General features: G+C 40.4%; 1 protein-coding gene across 1 annotated transcript in view; it reads right to left on the bottom strand.

Annotated features, from left to right (window-relative positions):
* Window positions 1-599: 599 nt before the first annotated feature.
* Window positions 600-22,050, bottom strand: part of FAM135A (family with sequence similarity 135 member A) — a 142,826-nt gene continuing 121,375 nt past the window's right edge. The window contains 4 exon segments of the mRNA XM_075063752.1: window positions 600-893; window positions 1,565-1,678; window positions 11,146-11,256; window positions 13,675-13,826. Of these exon segments, the coding sequence (XP_074919853.1) occupies window positions 688-893; window positions 1,565-1,678; window positions 11,146-11,256; window positions 13,675-13,826 (583 nt within the window). The 3' untranslated portion in view covers window positions 600-687.

The following is a 22,050-nucleotide window of genomic DNA, read 5'->3' as shown; positions in this document are numbered from 1 at the left end:
TCTGAACACTAAAGTTCCAGTAATGTAAGTGAATATGTAAACCGACATGTTTTTGAGATCATCAGTAGAAACTGTATTTCCACAGGCATAACATGTTTAATAATGATGATGATTTTATAGAAAATTATTAGGATGTAGTGATATCTGAACAGATGACTCAGTTTGCTCATTAAAATAATGGTCTTTACCAGGATTTCAGATATAGCTGTTTTCAATGTATGATATTTTAGCAGCTAATTGTTTTTTCCAGTTAGACTTTCTACAATGCTAAAATATAACAATCAGATGCATAATACTTTATTAGAATTTTTAAATTCCAATTTATTTTGGCATCCATGCCTCTATTAAAATGCAGCCATAAAGCATTGACTTTTGTAGTCTAAGAACCAATAATAAACCAACCAAATGTACATACTATAATTTAATCTCCACTCAATTAGGTACCCCAAAATTAAGAAAAAGTAATAGAAAAGTAAAAAGAATCAAATAAAAAAATATTGCACAGCCACATTACCTAGAAAGTAAAGTTGATGTTAAAAAAGCTCTAAACATGGATGATATAAATTATCTTCCATACAAAAGTATAAATATCTCTTAAAATACAGCTGCAGCTATACTTCAACACCACACATTATTTGATTCATCTGTTAATGAGGTAATCGTCAAGTCTCTTACAATGCTTTTCTTCTACTGGAAATATTTTAGGGCAGCAACCAGAAAAAACTTTTCTAAAAATATTTCTGAATCAAGAACAGCAATGTGTGCAGCTCTCCCTATGAGAGAATCGGCTGTATTGGGCAATGCATTGATGACATTATAACGGACCAAATTACATTCCTTGTTTTGAAGAACTGGCAGAAGCAGGTTCTGGATCATTTCTGCATAAATTGGTCCTGTAACAAAAAACAAACAAACCAAAAAAATTGTATTACATGCATCACCCAGAATGAGCTACAGTTATGTGTCCCTGAATATGAAAATATGAACACATTCTAGAAAACAGAGATCTATTTTATATTGTCTCCCTACTAAGTGAACATTTGAAATCTAATTTCTATAGACTTTAAAAAAAAAATCTTATAACCCATACATGTTACTGTTCGCATTTCATAGTGAAATAGTATTTTTTCAAGTACTAATTTATGATGATTCCAGAATATTTTGTCTATTTACTTTTCAGATGGATAATGTTATAGTATAAATGTGCCATAATATCTCATCATGAACTATAACTATAATTTTTTCTGACTTAGGAAGGATCATTAACTTCCTTTTCACTGCTAGTACGGAATTGGGCCTCTGCTAAATAAAATCTGTCACATTTTTTTTTTTTTTTAAATTACAGACACCATTCTGCTCCCAAAGTCAGCAGCAAGGCTTCTGACTGATTTCATTGGGGATATGGTCGAGGCTCTACAATATCACTGTTTAAGTTTAAAAAAGAAAAAATCTTACATAGAAAATTAATTATTTGAAAAATAACGGTTTATTTATTTTGACATTTGTTATACAGTTATCCATGGTCTAAAATACACAGAGACTTCACAGGCTACTCATTTATTACCAGACTGTTTATCTTTCAAAGCTGTTTTGCACATCTCTATGCGAGCAGAGTGATAAGGAACATAACGATCCTGCAGGGATCCGACTAGCACTATGTTTTTGAAGTAATGAAGACCTGCAGAAAGGGAAAGAAATGGTAAATACAAACAATATGCATCATTTGAAAATTTCTGCAAGATAAACATAATAAAAAATTCCAAACAGAAACTGAGTCTGATTTATTATTAGATATTGTAAAAAAGGAAAGATTAATTTCATTCATTAGAGCTAAAAAAATAATATCCAATCAAGTTATATTTATACCCTTCCAAGAACCCTGAACTTCAAACAGCCAGAAATTATAGTCCAAAACTCAAATATCTTTCAAAAATAGTGAAATAAGAGACTTCTTGAAAGAACGCAACCAAAGTGAAAGTTGTCTTTTGAAAGACTAGGCTTTTCCCACCCATGCAATAGATGCCTGGAGATGCCTGAGGCCCACAGACCCAAAAGAACACACGGTGGGCTTTTGCTTTCTTTGCTTTCTGGAGAGAGACATCCACACTTGACTCCAAAAAGCTTCTCAATTTTTTTATGCACTTTCTGATAGAATTCAGAGATTTACAGCCAAGTGGCTCTAGGAACATATATCCTGGATGCAGAAGCTCCCTCCACTGATCACTCAAAGCAAAGGGATTAATACCAAGACAAGTCCACACCCTCATGAACAGTCTTTCAAATTGTTGTGACAATCACCAGTTTAAATGGTTTAGATGCAGGATAACTGAGTGTTTTTTTCTGAAGCTGCCCTGCAAGCCCTAGTGGGCAGTTGGGTTTGCTTCAACCCTGAGTCCAGTGCTCAGCTTAAAGGACTCCTCCCTAGATCAGTGGTGAGCAACCTAGGGCCAGGGCCGGCTTTAGGCCGATTCCCCTGAATTGGGCCCCGCGCCAGCGCCTAACAGGGTCCTGCGCCCTAAAGAAGAGCACCTAACTTAGGTACCTTTTTAATTTTTACTCACCCGGTAGCACTCCGGGTCTTCGGCAGCATTTTGGCGGCGGGTCCTTCAGTGCCATCCAAGACCTAGAGCGAGTGAAGGACCTGCTGTCGAAACTATTCAAATCAGGCCCCGCACTTCCTAAAGCCGGCCCTGCCTAGGGCCTGTCAGGGTAATCCGCTGGTGGCCGTGAGAGTTTGTTTACATTGACCGTCTGCAGGCACAGCGACCTGCAGCTCCCAGCGGCTGCGGTTTGCTGTTTCTGGTCAATGGGAGGTGTGGGAAACAATGGCCAGGACATCCTGTGGCCTGTGCCACTTCCTGCTGCTCCCATTGGCTGGGAATGGCGAACCGCAGCCACTGGGAGCTGCGGGTGGCCGTGCCTACGGACAGTCAATATAAACAAATTGTCTTGTGTCCCGCCAGTGGATTACCCTGATGGGCCACGTGCAGCCTGTGGGTCGCAGGTTGCCCACCACTGCCCTAGATGTTTGCTTTGAAGATTTTCCTTTCAAACACTCTGTGATAGATTTTGAGAGAATTTAGTAGACTCTCTCAAGATACCCTGAGGAGAGATTTGATGTATTTCACGAAGTCAGGTAGTGTGGGTGACATCTCCAGATAGATATGATATCTTACACACGATATCTGCAGCAAGCGTATCTGCAGTCATCTTTCTCTGCATGGACCAGGGTGGATAAAAATCAATGGTTTAAATTTTTTTTAAATAATCTGATTTTTTATTTAAATAGGATTTTTAAAAATTTAATTTAAATACAACTTTATATTTCAAAATAGTATCAGAGGGGTAGCCGTGTTAGTCTGGATCTGTAAAAGCAGCAAAGAGTCCTGTGGCACCTTATAGACTAAAAGACATATTGGAGCATGAGCTTTCATGGGTGAATATCCACTTCGTCGATGCATGTAGTGGAAATTTCCAGAGGCAGGTATAAATATGCAAGTAAGAATCAGGCTACTGATAACGAGGTTAGTTCAATCAAGGAGGATAAGGCCCTCTTCTAGCAGTTGGGCCTCATCCTCCCTGACTGAACTAACCTTCCTGCTTACCGCTCTTCCCCCATGGCTTGAGCCCAGTCTGTTCCTCTTCCTAGAAGCGGGCGGGGACTCAGGAGGGCTGGTGCTGGTGCTTGGGGCAGCCAGTGCTGGGGCCATCTGGGGCTCGGGGGTGCTCGGGCCGCCCGCCCAAGACTCCAGGGGCTAAGGGTGCTTGGGGGAGGGGGATGGTGGCTCGGGCTGGTTGGCAGGCTGGAACTCGAGGAAGGGCTCCTCCAGCTGTGGTGGAGAGCTTGAGGCTCTGGGGTGGGAGGGGTGAGGTGGGGGCTAGCCTCCCCGAATGGGCGGTTCACACGCCACCCATGAGTACACAAGATCTTGGCTGCAGCAGTACAAGATAGCTTCCTAGCAGGAAAGAGAGTGTTTAAAGCCTGGGGATCCCAGCATGCCCCAGACAGGGAGCTTCCTTAATAACTTTGGTCAAGAAGAAAGTTAATGAAAGGTTTCAAGGGCAGATGATGCTTTTGTGAGCAACCACCAGTTTGGGGGTTATGGTACATGTCACTATCACTGCCCTTAGATACCAATAAACATGTAAGAGCTCTGTCTGCATGCATTAGAGAAGTGAGATCTAGGAGTGAGAATCCTGCACAGATCATATCTTTAGAGAAACACTAAGATTTCTATAAGCAGAGAAGAAATGGTTCCTGAGAACTATCCTGGAACAAAAAAAAAGTAGTAATCCTACAAACCAGAAAAAACAAAAGGGTTCCTACAAAAGGGTTCCTACCATGGTGTGCATGGCTAAGTATGAGAGAATACTCTTAAACATCAGAGGTACACTGATTACAATTTAACGTGGTCATTTTTTCTAGAACTACATTATGATTACTATACTTGTCATACGGGTTGGTTTTCCCTGCCGGTCCCCAATTACCTCTAGAATATGCTTACACAGGACTATTTGGTTGGGAGTTTGGCACAATGGCCTTCTAGCCACTTTTCTTCTCCTTTCTTCTATTTTTTGCCACTATTTTCTCTATTCTTTAGGTTCAAACACATCTACCATGCATCAGAGGGCAGAGGTATTCCTTAATGTTGAAAACCATATATGTACAGTTTTATGCAGAGACCAGGCACTGATGCTATTATGTACAGTATGTGCATGCCAGCCCTTACTATTTCACAGGGATAGTTTGTTTGGTTCCTTCAGTTCCGTTATATAATCTGAAAGCTTCAATGAAGTCTGAATTATAAAAATATGTAAACTTCCAGAAACAGAAATATCATCAGCAGGATCATACCTGTGCTCTGGGTAAAGCAGAACATTATTATTAATTATATTTGAACAAAGAATTTCATTCTGTTGTTATTAGGTCTTCAGAGGATGTCCTGGACTGAACCTGATCCCTCCCTTTCCCAGTAAGTACTGTATATGCTGGAACCTACGTATGGCTCTACCTTCAGTTTTGGTATGGATGAGTATCTTTATTCATATAATGTTTCCTTTAAGATGAGAGGGGGCTTATTATTTCTTTTAAGAGGAGAGGGGGTGGTTATTAACCCATCTTGTAGAATTCTACTTTTTGAAAAAAGGCTCACAGGGATGGGCAAGTAAACTCATATGCACCATAGCTTTGCCTTGTCTGCTAGAAGCTTGTGCAACTGGTAATATTGGATGGGTAAATCAAGTATCTGGAGGTGAATGGGTATTACTGAGAGATGATGTAGTATAGCTTCATTTTCTCTACAGTTAAGATTAAGGTCTGCACACTTTTCATAGAAAAGTGGATGGGACATTTTGAATGGTTTTGTCATACTGTAACAAAAGATGCACAGGTTCTTCTGAGGATTATTCAGAGAAGTTTTCCTTAAAACAATAGTCATCTAAGAGATTTTTGTTTTATGGCAGTCAAAGCCTCTACCAGATATGGTAGCACCAACGATCATCAGAAAAAGAGTTCAAAGTAGGCCAAAACTCCGCAGCCGCTTGTAGTAGCGGGTAGATCCTCAACTGCAATGGAGCTATGATAGTTTACACCAGATGAGGATCTGCTCCTAGGTCTTCAATTGAATCATCAACATTGTTTGAGGTGATGATGTCTGAACATAAGAATGGCCATACTGGGTCAGACCCATGGTCCATTTAGCCCAGTATCCTGTCTTCTGACAGTAGTCAATGCCAGGTGCCCCAGAGGGAATGAACAGGACAGGTAATTATCAAACAATCCAGATGACTGAACTACTCAGCCCTTAATAAGTCATGTGGGAGAGTCTTATAAGCCTTTTAAAATGCAGTTGACTTTTAATTTTTACACTGTATGGTATTTGGAAATCTGAGGTAGGTAGGTAGGTATTTGGCCATGCAAGAGACTTGGCCAGAAAGTACAAGCCAAATCAATATCCGGGGAAAGTGACACTTCCCAGGTAAACCAGAGCTTGCCTACAAAGGCAGGAGACTTCTGGGATAGAGACAGTTCTCTGACTGAAGAGCTGTTAGCCAATGGACCAAGATCAAGCTGGGTCTCTGAAGCAGTCAAAACTGAGAGTTTGGAGCACTGTGAGCAAGAGACATAGACAAAGCACAGTTAGTATGGACTGACCTGAAACGATCAGTGAAATGATATATTTTAATATATTGTGATTAATTACCTAACCTTTCACAATCAAAAAGAAAAATAATCTTCGGAGTATTTTGATAATAGACTTGAAGACATCTAACTTGTCTAAGTAATGTTTTACTTGTTCTCTCCCTATTTTAGCCTCTGATCCTACCTCATTTTCACTAGCATTCACTGCTAGATGTCCAATCACCCCCAATCTTGTTGGTGAAAACCGAAACAAAGAAGTCATTAAGCACCTCTGCCATTTCCACATTTTCTGTTACTGTTTCCCCCCCATCATTGAGTAAAAGGCCTACCCTGTCCTTGGTCTTCTTGCTTCTAATGATGTTACCCTTTATGTCTCTAGCTAGTTTGATCTCATTCTGTGTCTTGGCCTTTCTAATTTTGTCCTTACGTACTTGTGTTATTTGTTTATAGTCATCCTTTGTATTACTAGTTTCCACTTTTTGTAGGACTCTTTTTTGATTTTTAGATCATTGAAGAACTCCTAGTTAAGCCAGGGTGGTCTCTTGCCATACTTCCTGTCTTTCCTACGCTGTGAGATAGTTTGCTCTTGTGCCCTTAATAATGTCTCTTTGAAAAACTGCCAACTGTTTTCTACTGTTTTTCCCCTTAGATTTGCTTCCCATGGGATCTTACCTACCAACTCCCTGAGTTTGCTAAAGTCTGCCTTCTTGAAATCCATTCTCTTTATTTTGCTATTCTCCCTCCTAATACTCCTTAGAATCATGAACTCTACCATTTCATGATCACTTTCACCCAAGCTGCCTTCCACTTTCAAATTCTCAATCAGTTCCTCCCTATTTGTCAAAATAAAATCTAACACAGCCTCTCCACCAGTGGCTTTCTCCACGTTCTGAAATAAAAAAATTGTCTCCAATACATTCTATGAACTTGTTGGATAATCTGTGCCTTGCTCTGTTATTTTCCCAACAGATGTCTGAGTAGTTGAAGTTTCCCATCTCCACCAAGTCTGTGCTTTGGATGATATTGTTAATTTAAAAAAAGCCTCATTCACCTCTTCTTTCCGGTTAGGTGGTCTGTAGTAGACCCCTACCATGACATCACCCTTTTTTTTTTTTTTTTTACCCCTTTTACCCTTACCCAGAGACTTTCAGCAAGTCTGTGTTTTTCTTTTATGTTGATAAGGTAATGTTAGAACATGTAAGATTCCATTTTAAATTTTCATATATTTTTCATCTTTGTAGCAAAGATTTTTATGCACTGAACAGCTTGCATGTGTGAAAGTAGAATGAATTATATTGTAAGAATAGAAAGAATTAAAGAAATGTTGTCTGCACCTTTAAGGAAAGTTTCAGGAATGTTGCTATCCAGGTGCCAGGAACACAGACATTAGTATAGAACAATTGCACCGTTTAAGGGCAATTGGGAAAGTATTAGCCTTAGATCGATACCAATCAGTAAGGAAGTAGAATATGCATGCTGTGTCACTGGTTGTTTTTCCTGTCTTTTCACTTCTTTGTTCTTTTGTCTAACTCCTGCTCTTTTAGCTGTATAAATAAGACTGTTGAGGCCTTGCATGGCACTCACATATTCTGAATGTTATTGGCGGAGCGCTGCGCTAATAAACAGAGTGGTCTGACAAATTGTGAGTCCTGAATCTAACTTTGACACATGTTACTGTAGCTGGCAAGCTGCTATAATTTCTTATCACAGTATGAAACAGACAATCATTTCTAAGATCCCAGAAATTAACAGACAGACTGTGACTGCTAAAGACAGGATAGGCAGATTTTAAGGATATTATTCCCAAAAGTAACAGCAGCATTTTTAAAATTAGCATCAAGAGAACAGCAACATTAGAAAACTGATCATCATGTTTGTAATAACCTTATAAAATTATGAGAGCCGGAAAATTTCATTGGGTTAATAATGGTTTAAATCCCTCCAACATATATTGGCTTGTCCCTAGAATAACCGAAAACGCAAAGCTAATAAGCACAAACTTGGACTCTTTTCCTTCTGAATTATCCTGTTGTCTCTCAATCCCCATCTGCAGATTTAAAAATGCTAATAAGTTTCAAGAGCTCAAACCCAGAATAAACTTGTAATTGAAGGACAAAAAGATTTAAGAAAAACTATTGAGGTACAGAATCCTGATATAAAATTACAAAGTTCTCCTGGGAGACAATGGATCGTTTTCGCGATGTGTCCCCGGTAAGTATCCCGCCGCAGCTCATCTGCCGTCTGAAGAAACAGACTAACTAGTAGATCAAATTTAAGGATTATCATGAATTTCAGTCAACTGGTCAACAGGTTCCTGACAATGATTTTCTAGTCATAGGTCTGGTACTTAAGGTCCTCCAGCTGAACGTTGAAGGATTGTCTGCCACCAAGTGGGAACTTATTGGTGTTCTGGCAAAGGAAGGTTTGACTGACATCATTTGTCTACATGAAATTCACATTGTGCTGAATGAAGCACATCAGTTTAAGATAATTGGTTTTGATCTGTTAAGTCACGATCTCCATGTGAAACATGGTAGAGCCACGGACATCCATAGTTATATATCGGATGCTGTGCGTATTGAATTTTCACTCTTTTGCAACACAACTGAAGTTGCTGGGTTTCAAATTGCATATGTATATAAGCCATCAAATGAAACATGCGGTTCACAAGTCCTCCCAAGGCATAAGCATCCAGCAGTATAGGTTGGCAACTTTAATAGTCATCATAGCAAGTGGGGGTATGCGACTGCAGACCCAAATGATGAACAACTGTTGGGATGGGCAATTAATAATGTTCTTGCACTGGTCTATGACACTAAGCAGCGTGGCACTTTCCATTCAGCACATTGGCATAGGGACTATTGCCCAGACCTGTGCTGGGTCACGTCGTTTGCCAAATCATCCACAGCCAGTGGCGTATACTATAATTTTCCACACAGCCAACATTGTCCATCATAGATTCAACTGGGAATGCGTCTTCCGATTATAGGAGCATTCCAAAGCCTAGATGGAACTTCCAGAAGGCAGACTGGGGCTCCTTTAAAGACTATTTAGAACGGAGCATTGTAACCATCCCATTAAACATCATCTCCATGGAAGATGTAAACTGTCACTTTTGTTGTGCCATTTTTAAAGCTGCAAGTGCAACAGATTCATGCAGCTTCCAAACAGTATGCATTCCATGTTTGAACAAGGATTGTACAGACCTTCTGAGGCAGTATTAGTAGTCAGATAATCCAGAGAATGCTGACCATCTTATAGAATCATTGGATGCTGCTTGCCAGGCTCAGTAGGAGGAAGCAACATAAGCTGAAGACTGGTTCAGCTTTCCTTGATCTGACTGCAGCATATGATACAGTTTGGCACACAGACCTTTTGGTGAAATCGTCTAGAACTATGCCAAGTTGATTGGCATGTGTGATGGCTCTGCTTTTGAGAAATCACCATTTCTATGTGCATACTGGTGATAGAACAAGTGCTTGGAGGCGCCAGAAGAACGGCCTCTTGCAAGGATCATGATTATTTCTAAAGTTATTAAACTTGTCTTCGAAGGATCTACCATATATCAGGTCTTGTAAGTTTGTTTATGCAGACATGTCTCGGCACTCAGTCACACTCCTTTTACATACTTGAGAGTGTTCTGAATGCAGATATGGCAGCTACGGCCAATTATTGTCGTCGGTGGCATCTGATACCAAGTGGAAGTAAGACTGTGTCAAGTGTCTTTCACTTACATCATGCGCAAGTGAGCTGAACATAGTTCTCAATGTTAACAAATAAAGCATTATTCACACTCGGTCTATCTAGGCATCACATTGGGACATTGTGACCATCTTACAAAGACAGCAACTAAGGTCAAAATGCTCAACAACCTGCTTGGAAAACTGGCCGGAATGAAACGGGGCATCAACACCCAAACATTACACACTTCAGCCTTGGCACTCTGTTACTCAGTGGTGAAGGACTACGCTTCAGTATGTGCTCACTCATCTCATACAAAGATGATCGACATACAACTTAATTCCACGATGCATATTCGGGCACACTTACTCTATCACTGCAATATTGCTCTGCCCAGTGTTCATAGAGAGGAAAGTGTAGCAAAGCTCATGACGAAATTGTGTGATATGCCACATCTACTGTTAATTAAAATACGTGTTTAATCCACCACATGGTCATCTGCCCTCACATCTCCTTGTGTGGATAAGTTTACTGGGTGCAGGATTTATAGTAGAGGACACGTGGTGAGCTCCATGGTCTGCAGAGAAAGTGATTATCTTGTCTCTGACCCCATTCAATGTCAACCCAGGTTTGATTTACCATGAAGGCAATGAAGCCTACTGAACTGGTTTTGTACCAGACATGGAATTTGTGCTGCAGCAAAATTTTGGTGGCGTTTTAGAGATGGTTCTCTATGTCAATGTGGGCAGCCACAAACCATGACACACACTGCTGAGGACTGCAAAATGACTCAACTTCCTAGAGGTATTCATGCCATGAACATCATTGATAAGAAAGTTGTGGTTTAGCTTTACCGGATTGTATACGCCAAATAAAGTTTAAATAAATAAATTATGTCAGGATGTCAAAATTCTGCACCTACAAGACAAAGTGTAAGTGGTTTGCTTAGGTTATCAAACAGCTCTAGAAAGCTGGGTAGCTAGGTAATCCCTGCTTTCGGTCCTTCACGACTATATAATGCATTTAATCTTACTCTCCCTGAAACCACAGACAACACGGGGCAAGATCAGCCCCAAATACAGGTTGGCTAGTTTGTTCATTAATTAAAAAGATCGTTCCTCAATGATCTACCTACCATAGTACAAACACAGCGTCTGATTTATTTCGGAAGTAATACTTAGTATAGACAAATAATGGACAGTAGAGCTGACAGAATGGTAGAACATGCAATTATTTCTCTAAAAAATATTTTCTATATTTTTCTTTTCATTGACATCCTGTACTTACTTCCCTATAAGATGAACAACATGAACAAAGCTTACCTGCTTTTTTACTAAGTTTGTACAAGAAGGTTTGCCGCGGGTCTGAATGATCTCGACATGTCAATTGTAATAAAGAACCCGACTTTTTCCACTTCTGCATAAACCAGAGACCTGTATGGTTACATACAGTGTATGTAAGTATATTTCAGCAATAAAATAAGAATAATTAAACGGCAATTAAATGTGCAAAGTAAATGTCCATACATTACATTCCCAACTCTTTATTTTATGTTTATGTTAGCATTATCAAGCCCACAACCATTCTATAGTTCTCTCAGCCATCATTGTTTTCTATCTGATATGTATTAATAAAGAATGAATACTGTCCTTAGTTAAACCAAAGTTAATATTCTTGGTGCTAGGGGAAAAACTTCTTTCACCAAAATATCAAGGTATGTCTTTAAATATTAACCAGAAGGTAACATACAGACATACCCTCAACAGTTTAAAATAATATTTCATATGTTTTGATGCTGAAATATATAACCTGTCCAAAATATAAGAGAGACTCAAGTGTCACATCTCACCAAAACAAATAACTTTTCAGAATCACAGAGGTCAAGACTCATGGAAGGTAGGCAGAAAAGAAAGGGAAGGCATTCTCCGGACTGGGGAGAGGAATGGAGAAGAGGTCTCATCATTACACCCTCCTGGATGTTGTGCAGCATCTCGTTTTCCCAGTTGATAAGTAAAGTCATCTGTCTAAATATGACTTTTCAGAAATTCTTACAAGCCCTTGTTATCGCTATAAAGCAGAAGAAAACAAACTACCAGGTATTCTCAAGTGGTCACATATAAATATATCCAAAGTTTTAATGCTAGTCATGCTCAGTCCGAAAATGCTATATCACATACAATTATTTGAGTTTTCTGGAATATTAACTTAAAATTTATAATCCATTAAACATATGAAAAGCAATGAGGGTTATTGTAAGAAAATGTTATCTTGAGAAGTAATCAACCACAAGCGATCCAACTCTTTACAGACATAAACGCTTTCTGTATGATACCTAGAAAGATCTAACCTTATTATTAAGATGACTACAGCCAACTAGACTCACTGCTGACTATAAAAATACTCAAATATCCACATCTCACATCATCTGGAATACTAAAAGCAAATAATAGGTTGTTCATGCTTAGTGTGTACTTTTTTGGGATAACTTACGGCAAAACTTTCCCCCTGACCACGGTAAAGCATGCATTGAGGGCTACATATTGTACATGCCAAGTTTCAAAAGCCCACTCAATTTCACTGATATCCTCACAACTCCAGCAAATTATATTTGGGCAAATAATGCACAACAATTTTCACCTTTTTTCTATTCAGAAAATGTATGCACACAGATTATACATTTTCCGTAATTGTTTATTTGGTCTGTAGATTGTTAAGAACACAAGAATGGCCATACTGGGTCAGACCAATTGAACATCTATACCAGAATCGTGTCTTCCAACAGTGGCCAATGCCAAACAGCTCAAAGGGAATGAACAGAACAGGAAATTATCAAGTGATCCATTCCATTGTCCAGTCCCAGCATCTGGTAGTCAGAGGCTTAGGGATCCACAGAGCAAGGGAGTTTCATCCTTGATCCTCTTGGATAATAGCCATTGATGAACTCATCCTCCACGAACTTACCTAATTCTTTTTTTAACCCAGTTATACTTTTGGACTTCACAACATCCTAGGGCAACTAGTTCCACAAACTGACTGTGTCTTGTGTGAAGTAGTACTTCCTTTTGTTTGTTTTACACCTGCTGCACATTCATTTCATGGGGTGACCCCTGGTCCTTGTGTTATGTGAAAGGGTAAATAACACTTCCTTATTCACTTTGTCTACACAATTCATAAGTTTAAAGACTTCTCTCTATCCCCCCTTATTCATCTCTCTTCTGAGATGAACAGTCCCAGTCTTTTTAATTTCTCCTCATATGGAAGCTGCTCCATACCCTTAATCATTTTTGCTGCTCTTCTCTGTGCCTCTTCCATTTCTAATTTATCTATTTTGAGGGGCAACCAAAACTGCACGTAGTATTCAAGGTGTAGGAACACCACTGTTCACTAGCAGTCTGTTGAGCGCATTTGATATTCAATATTTGAACTGTGTTGGTTAGTTTTTATGAACATAAGGATCACAGGTGTTTTTGTACATTGACTGTATGCATTTAACTGTTTATAGTATTTTTTTTAAAGATGTTAAATTATATCATAGCTAGGTATTTATCAATAAACTAATCTTAGAAGGTTATACCTTGAAAAATATTTTAACATAAAAACTGGTTCAAACAGATTGATGTGCTCTTATAATTGTTGTCTTTTTTCCGGTTAAGGTTTTATACTTGCCTCTTTCTCCATTTGTTCCTAAAAGCAGAGTATGAGAATGTGCCTGATTTTCCTAATCCAAAGAATACACAAAGCCCTAGAAGTACCTTTTATTAAAATTTCAAAGGCACGAGATGCCTACTCATTTTCTCCTGAACATATTTATCCTGAATTCATACCACTGAAAATAACGTTGAAGCTTTTACCTGTATTAACAAGAGCACTGCTGTTGTAGAGGGTACCAAGATGTGGTCCAGAGAGAGAGAGGAAGGTGTGAAGTTTGTTGAGGTAATATTTAAACCGAGGTCTTGTGAGCACTGAACGGATTATTAAATTGCCCAGCGAATGTCCAATAAAACTATTTAAAAAGAAAAACAGTGTAAAATGAAACCTTGGGGAAATTTTTTTTATTTTATTTTTCCTTAAAGTGAAATTTGATGCCTTTATAAATGTTTTAAGGAGTAAAGAAATAAATAAATGGATTATTTCCACTCCCCCCCGACTTCATAATGTTAAGTAATAAAACAAAACAAAAAAACCAAACTACTATATGTTTCAGTATTTTCCAAACTGCCCAACTAGCTTAGAAAGAAGTCTTTCATGAGCTCCTCAGAATTGTTAAACACATAAAAAACCTATTTCAGTTAACACACCAACCAATTTTTTTCTAGTTTACTGTTTCTGAACCAGTTATACACCAACTACAGAGAAAACATTTTAAATCTGATGTGAATGACTGAATAAGACATCATTTTGGTATTTAATGATTGCGGAGGTTAGTGGGATGGATGCTTGTCAGTTGCCAAGACAACCTGTATGATGCAGACTCTAGAAGTATTCCTGGAAGGAAGAAAATGTCATTTAAGACAATCTGGATAGATACTTTATTTTTGGTGGAAGCAACATCTCAGGTGGATTTGTTTGGGGAATGGACTAAAGGAGTTGAATACTTAGCTTTATGGTTCAGTTGTCCCTCCAGAGTGGTGAGCAAGTCGAGCTAGCTGCAAAATTAAGATAGCTACAGCTCACAGGAGTATATCAAATGTGTTACTGCCACTGATAAAGAGGAGGGGGGCGTTTCTTCTTCACCTATCTGAAAGTTGGGCACACCTAGCAGGACAAGTATATCCCTGTCCTAAGCTCTATCGTACCATACATACACCATGTACATGCCTCTCCTGTTATACTTAAAGCAATTATTTTGAAAGGATTTTTCCACTAAACGTGCTGCAAAGTAAACTTGGCTCAAATGACCCAAACAGTTTATTATAGTGGTGCAACAGAAGGGAAATGAGAACACTCACTGAGATGAATGGAAAAGTTCATACTACAAACTGAAACAATAGCGCTGAGATGTAATGTCTACTTGGTGTTCTCACTCAGCTGAGAACATCCCATTGAGATGAATGGACCACTTCACACATTTCTGAGCCTTGTATATGGGTATGTAGAAAAGCCATCTCCTTCCATTATTTCTCTATCCTTATTTTTTAAAGGCCAACGCTTCTAAGTGCTCTAAAATCTGCATGCTTGTGTGATTTTCTTGAAATTTGCAATGCCTTGTGAGCAGAGGTGTAAGCAAGCCAGTACGGCGTACCGGTAAGAAAGTGGCCGAAGCATTAGGTACATATAGGTAAGATAGGCTAGGTTTAACTGTAGTAATAACAAAAAATCAGATTTATCTCTTGAATTAAATATGTTTTACATTCTCTAGAAACAAAATGCTCCCTTTCAGTTTTTACTTCTTGTCGGGTGGAAGACGTTCATGTGATTCTGAACATTAGCTTTTGAGTGCCATCAGGGTAACCGCTTGCTTCTTATTGGTCAAGTCTGTCATGTCAGATGCACAATTTACCCGGTGTGATTGTCCCCTCTGTTGGAACAATATAATTAAATGTAATTGATTGCAGAATCACACACTGCGTAATTCAGCCTTCACTAAGAGGGAATGACTCACCAGAGGGGAGATGTTGCTGGAAGCGGCCCATGTTGTGAAATCCATGAAGGCAGAATGGATTGCAGCAAACATCCCTCTCTGCAAGCAAACTGACCACCCCTAAGCATAGCTGGAGAGGGAATCAGAGTTGACCTCGGAGGTTAGGGGAGCTGAAAGGTGGCAGGCAGGAGGTGAGGAGGTTGTTTAAGGACTGCAGTGCAAGCAGGACAGAGGAGTGGCTTTGTGCTCTGTGCCCAGGGCGCTGCGCTGTGCTTCCAGCCCTTGGGTTTATTCATTATTCAGCCAGCTGCGGGAGGGAGAGCTCACCTGGCTGCAACTGGGGAGAACCAGAGCCAGGGATTCTCCTTCCTTCTCCTGTGCCCGGGCTCTCTGGGGGAGTCTCTCAGCAGTCCCTGTGCTGGCAGCTGTGGGGTGCCAGAGGCAGGAGTAAGCAGCAGGGAAGGCAAGGCATAGGGCTTGGCAGCGCACAAGTTGGGCTCCAAAGCAGCTGGCACCCCGGGTGAAACTTCTTCATCTCACGCCTCTTTCCCACTGGGAGGGCTTGCTGCCGTTTGCTCGTCTGTCCCCTCCTGGCCTCTGCCTGTCTTATGGGTATGTTTAAACTTAGAAGTGAGGAAATGGGGGATTGTCAGTTAAAAAGAACAACAACAAATGAAGAAGCTGAAAGTCATTCACAAAAGGGTATATCTACACAGCCAACTTTAAAGCGCTGATGCAGCAGAGCTTTAACATGGCTGTGTAGTCGTGGCTCCAGCACTGGGAGAGAGTGCTATAATAAAACCACCTCCATGAAGGGAATAGCTCCCAGTGTTGTAGCACTGTCTATACTGCCAGTTACAGCGCTGAAACTTTCCTTGCTCGGGGGTGGGAGGGGGAGTGTTTTTTCACACTCCTGAATGAGAAAAGTTTCAGCGCTCTAAGTGGCAGCGTAGACAGTTCTGGTAGCTCGTCCCCACATGGAGATGGTTTTATTACAACGTTGGGATAGTTTTCTCCCAGCACTGGAGCCGCAACTACACAGGCACATTAAAGCATTGCTGTGGCCGCATTTTAACATCGGCTGTGTAGACATACCTTAAAGCTACTACCAATACTCTAGAATAAAACTAATAGACAGCTACTGTATCAAAGTCACGCAGAGATCCATGAAGTTAAGTGTGTAGGAGTGGAGGTGGGAAGGAAGGTTGCAGTACGACCGTACCAATAAGAAATGTAAGTTACTTTCACCCCTCCTTGTGAGAATGCTAAAAAAGGTTCTAGTGACCCTCATTTGGGTCATTTGAGCCATGGGTTCTAGAGAGATTTGCTTTTTTTCAAAAAGTTTCTAGGGGTGCTTGTGTGGTTTTTCCCCTCAGAACTAGAGATCAGGCTATCACGGAGATGCAGGGCAAAATGGTCTCAATTGGTCAATTTTTACCCAAGGTAGGGCATGGCACCCACTAAGTCTTTGGGGAATCCAAATTGTGAAAGGTATCTAAGAACATGTCCACTTCTTCGCCTGCATAGATGTGCAGTCTGAAATTATTACAGTGTGCATGCACCAATAAAGAAAAAAAACCAGAGGGTTTCTATGCGGTCACTTATGCTTGTCTGGATAACTCAAGAGAATGTGCTGATGCCATTGCCCCTAATGAACATCTCACCACTGACATCATTAGTCTGAAACTTTGTGCACCTTTGCAGTGAAGAGTTAGTATCTCATGTTGCTTGCTAAAAGCTGTCTCTGCTATAACATATTTTACTTTATGAAGCGGCTCACTGTGAACACAGAATAGTCAGCAGCCAGTTGTGTCAATGAAGAGGGGTGGTAAGCAAGCGTTGGACTGGTTGTTTGACAAAATCTGCATTTTACTCGCCCCTGGGGAAGCAAGGAGACAGGGGTAAGTTGCTACTTTCTGATCTTGGGGCAGATTGATGTGGTGTTTCCAAAGACACATAGTGGGGAGGTTTGGAACTGACAGTGCAGGTGTCTTGATTGCTGAGGGAAAAGAAATGTGTGGGTTGCCAATGTGTGGATTCTCAGCAATTCCTAAATTATGAGGTTGCAGAATTTTGTGGGACAGCAAGGAATACACCATGACAGGGGAATTGCTTACTATAGGTTAATTTGGCTTAGTATGCAAATTGAGAGATCTGATATGTGCAGCTGTCTAAATGACTACTAAGTCCTACCAACCAGTCTTTTCCTGTTCAAAACGTTAGGAAATCTAATGGAAAAAGACTCTGTTAACATAGCTTTAAGGTTATTTGGTAGCATGTCATCTCTTTGCAGAACACAGAGTTGAATAAAACAAACTTCTGAAAACCAAGCAATGCCTGGCTAAGGATGCCCATGTAACCTTAACTCTGCCCAGTGTCAGCAATGCCCCAATATGCCCTATTAATGCATATGCCCTATTTACTCTGCCAATTCAAGAGTTTCTGAAATATATATACTCTTCACCTCCTTTTAAAAGCAGGATTAGAACTAACATTACTGAAGGACAAAGAGGGGAAGATTGCCCACGCCACCTTTCTTCTACCTTCTTCGAGCAATGCCTCAATATGCACATACTCACACTAGCCCCTGGTGCTACATGCTTCAGCTGTCTCCAGATCTTGGAGTACACTTGCACACTTAGTCAATTCCCCAGAAAGAATATCACATATTACAATTGAAGAACCACCTCACAGCCTTCTACAACTCCCTTATACTTACTGACAGGATACCATCTCACCCTATAATTTCTCTTAACTGTTATTAAAGCATTAGAATCCTTTCATTTTCCACTTCAGTGCTGACAACATCCTTTGTAATAAAAGCCCTATGCCCTGATAACCTACATAATTCTGCATTTAAATGATGCGTACTGGATCCTGAAGGTAAACATGCAGCTCATTCCTTTTCTTGCAAAACATGAGGGTGCAAAACACAGATCTCAAATCAAATCATAATCACAGCTCTGTCACACTCTTCAAAGTAATCTGCACGTGTTCTCATATCACGAACATATCTTTACCAAGCAAGCCCAATTATGGCTTCCACCATATTGATGTCACCTGGAGTGTATGCAAAAAATTCCATTGGTACTGTCAGCTCCAAGGGACCAGAGGAAAGATGACATGGGCAGCTCCTCCTTTTCTGTTTAGATCCATTAGTAATGTTAGATGGAATCCTCTGGGTGAGAGTCAAGTATCAGAGGGGTAGCCGTGTTAGTCTGGATCTGTAAAAGCAGCAGAGAATCCTGTGGCACCTTATAGACTAACAGACGTTTTGGAGCATGAGCTTTCATGGGGGAATACCCGCTTTGTCAGATGCATGTAGTGGAAATTTCCAGGGGCAGGTATATATATGCTAGCAAGCAAGCTAGAGATAACGAGGTTAGTTCAATCAGGGAGGATGAGGCCCTGTTCTAGCCACTGAAGTGTGAAAACCAAGAGAGAGAGAAACTGGTTTTGTAGTTGGCAAGCCATTCACAGTCTTTGTTTAACCTGAGCTGATGTGTCAAATTTGCAGATGAACTGAAGCTCAGCAGTTTCTCTTAAGTCTGGTCTGAAGTTTTTTGCTGCAGGAATGGCCACTTAAGGTCTGCTAAGTGTGGCCAGGGAAGGTAAGTGCTCTCCTACAGGTTTTGTATATTGCCATTCCTAATATCTGATTTGTCTCCATTACCCTTTCCGTAGAGACCTGTCCAGTTTGGCCGATGTACACAGCAGAGGGCATTGCTGGCATATATGTGCGATATGACATTGGTGACGGCAGGTGAATGAACCGTGATGGTGTGGCTGATCTGGTTAGGTCCTGTAATGGTGTCGCGGGGTAGATATGTGGCAGAGTTGGCATTGAGGTTTGTTTGCATGGATTGGTTCCTAAGCTAGAGTTACTATGTGTGGGTGTGCAGTTGCTGGTGAGAATCACGTTTCAGGTTGGCAGGTGGTCTGTGGCAGGACTGGCCTGCCACCAAGGCTGTGAAATGTGGAGATCATTGTCCAGGATGGGTGTAGATCCCTGATGATGCGTTGGACGGGTTTTAGAGGGGGCTGTATGTGATTGTGGGGTATAGAGTGCCCACTGATCTGGAGATATATATTGTCATCAAATTTGAAATAGTTGTGTGTGAGTATAAAGGCACAGAGCTCAGCAGCCAGTTGTGCTGTGGGTGAGAGTGAATGGGTTGTAAAAGGATGTGAAGAGCTTGTACATTTCAACAACTGTGGGGTTGGCAGAGTAAAGGTATGTATATTAACAAGGCATATTGGGGCTTTGCTGAGAGAGGACAGAGTTGAGGGTGCATGGGCAATCTTAACTGTGCATTTCCTGGTTTTCAAAAGTTGTGAGTTTTGCTCAACTCAGTGTTCTGCAAGGGGAGGACGTAACACCAAGCAACTTTAATTCTGCATTAACAGTTTTTTACCACTGAATTCATAGTTACAATAAGTGCCTACAGATTCCATGAGATCATGGCCCACTGTGTCAAGTACTGATCTTAACAGTCACAGAAATGTGGAGTTGGAAGGGACCCTGAGAAGTCATAAAGTCCAGCCACGTACTATTGCAGGACCAAGTAAACCTAGACCATATCTGACAGCTATTTGTCCAACCTGTTTTTTAAAACTTCCTATGATGGGAAATCAACAACCCCCACCGGAAACATATTCCAGAGCTTAACTATCCTTATAGTTTGGAAGCTTTTCCTAATATCCAGGGGTGTGCACAAAGAGGGGAAAGCAGAAGCCTGAGTTTCCCCAATAATCAGTAGGAGCACAGAATTCCTCTGGCTCCGTGGCCAGGGCGGCTCCAAAAGCAGCAAAATTTAAATTTCTGCGCAGACCCCTGCTAATATCTAACCTAAATCTTGCCTGCTGCAGATTAAGCCTGTTACTTCCTATATTTCCTTGAGTGGACATGGAGAATGGTTGCTCACCATTCTCTTTATAATAGCCCTTAATTTATTTGAAGACTTATCAGGTCCTCCCTCAGTCTTCTTTTCTCACGATTAAACATGTTCAGTTTTTTTTAACTTTTCCTCAAAGGTCAGGTTTTCTAAACCTTTTATCATTTTTGTTGCTGTCCTATGGAATCTCTCCAATTTGTCCACATCTTTCCTGAAGTGTGGAGCCCAGAATTAAACATAGATTCCAGCTGAGGCCTACCCAGTGCCAAGTAAAGGGAGACAACTGCCGCCCCTATATTAGATATGACACTCCTCTTAATGCATTCCAGAATGATACTGGTCTTTTTTGCCATTGCATCACTTTGTTAACCCAATCAATTTCTGATCGACTATAATCCTTAGTTCTTTTTCAACAGTACTAACACTTAGGCAGTTATTACCCATTTTATAGTTAAGCATATGATTTTTCCTTCCTAAATGAAGTATTTGCACTTGTCTTTATTGAATTTCATCTTGCTGAATTCAGACCAATTCTCCAATTTGTCAAGGGCTTTTTTTATTCTAATCCTGTCCTCCAAAGTCCTTGCAACCCCTCCAAGCTTAGTGTTATCTGAAAATTTTATAAGCATACTCTCCACTTTATTATCCACGTGACTAATGATAATACTGAATAGTACCAGACAGAGGACTGATCCCTGCAGAACGCCACTAGATACATTCTCCCAGTTTGACAGCAAACCACTAATAACTACTCTTTGGTATGGTCTTTCAAAGAGTTGTGCATCCACCTTTCAGCAATTTCATTTGGACCACATTTCTGTATTTGCTCATGAGAATGTCATGGGAGATGTCATAAAGAGAAGGGTAACAACCTTTATGTGTGCCGTAACATAAAATTCTTCCTGGCCAGAGGTACAGAATCATTTTACTGGTAAAGGCTTAAACAGTTCAATTAACCTAGTTGGCATCTGACCAGAAGGACCAATGGGAAAAGACGATACTTTCAAATCGGGTGGAGGGGGTTGTGCTCTCTTTGTTGTTCCCTCTGGATAGAGAGAGACCAAGCAGGTAAATCATCTCTTGAAAAGATACTTTGACATAATACATCTAATATTACAGAAATTGTAAGTAAAGGCAAGGAAATGTGTTAGATTATCTTTTATTTTAGCTTGTGAATTTTCCCTATGCTAAGAGGGGGGTTTATTCCTGTTTTTGTAACTTTGAAGTTGAGCCTAGAGGGGAATCCTCTGTGTTTTAAATCTTTTTACCTTCCATCCTGATTTTATAGAGGTGCTTCTTTTACTTTTTTCTTTGTGGACATGTCTGAACTGGGTCTGATCTGTACTTTTATTAAAGGCAATTGGTTGGTATATTATTCTCAAGTCTCCCCAGGAAAGGGGGTGAAGGGGGTTGGATGGATATTTTGGGGAAATAGGAACTCCAAGTGGTCCTTTTCCTAAATCTTTGTCTAAATCACATGGTGGTGGCAGTAATACCATCCAAGGACAAGGAAAGGGTTTGTGCCTGGGGGAAGTTTTAACCTAATCTGGTAGAAATAAGCTTAGGAGGTCTTTCATGCGGGTTCCCATATCTGTACCCCAGAGTTCAGAGTGGGGAAGGAATCCTGACAGGGCACTGTGTCAAAAGCTTTACTAAAATCAAGACACATTGCATTGTCTGCTTCCTTTACATCCACTAGCCCGTTATCACTTCCAAAATAGGAAATTAGGTTGGTTTGGCATGATTTGGTC

Source organism: Chelonoidis abingdonii, chromosome 3 (assembly GCF_003597395.2).
Source record: "Chelonoidis abingdonii isolate Lonesome George chromosome 3, CheloAbing_2.0, whole genome shotgun sequence".
In the NCBI taxonomy this organism is placed as follows: domain Eukaryota; kingdom Metazoa; phylum Chordata; order Testudines; family Testudinidae; genus Chelonoidis; species Chelonoidis abingdonii.
Note: the sequence above shows the minus strand (reverse complement) of the source record. Positions and strands in the feature narration are given on the sequence as shown.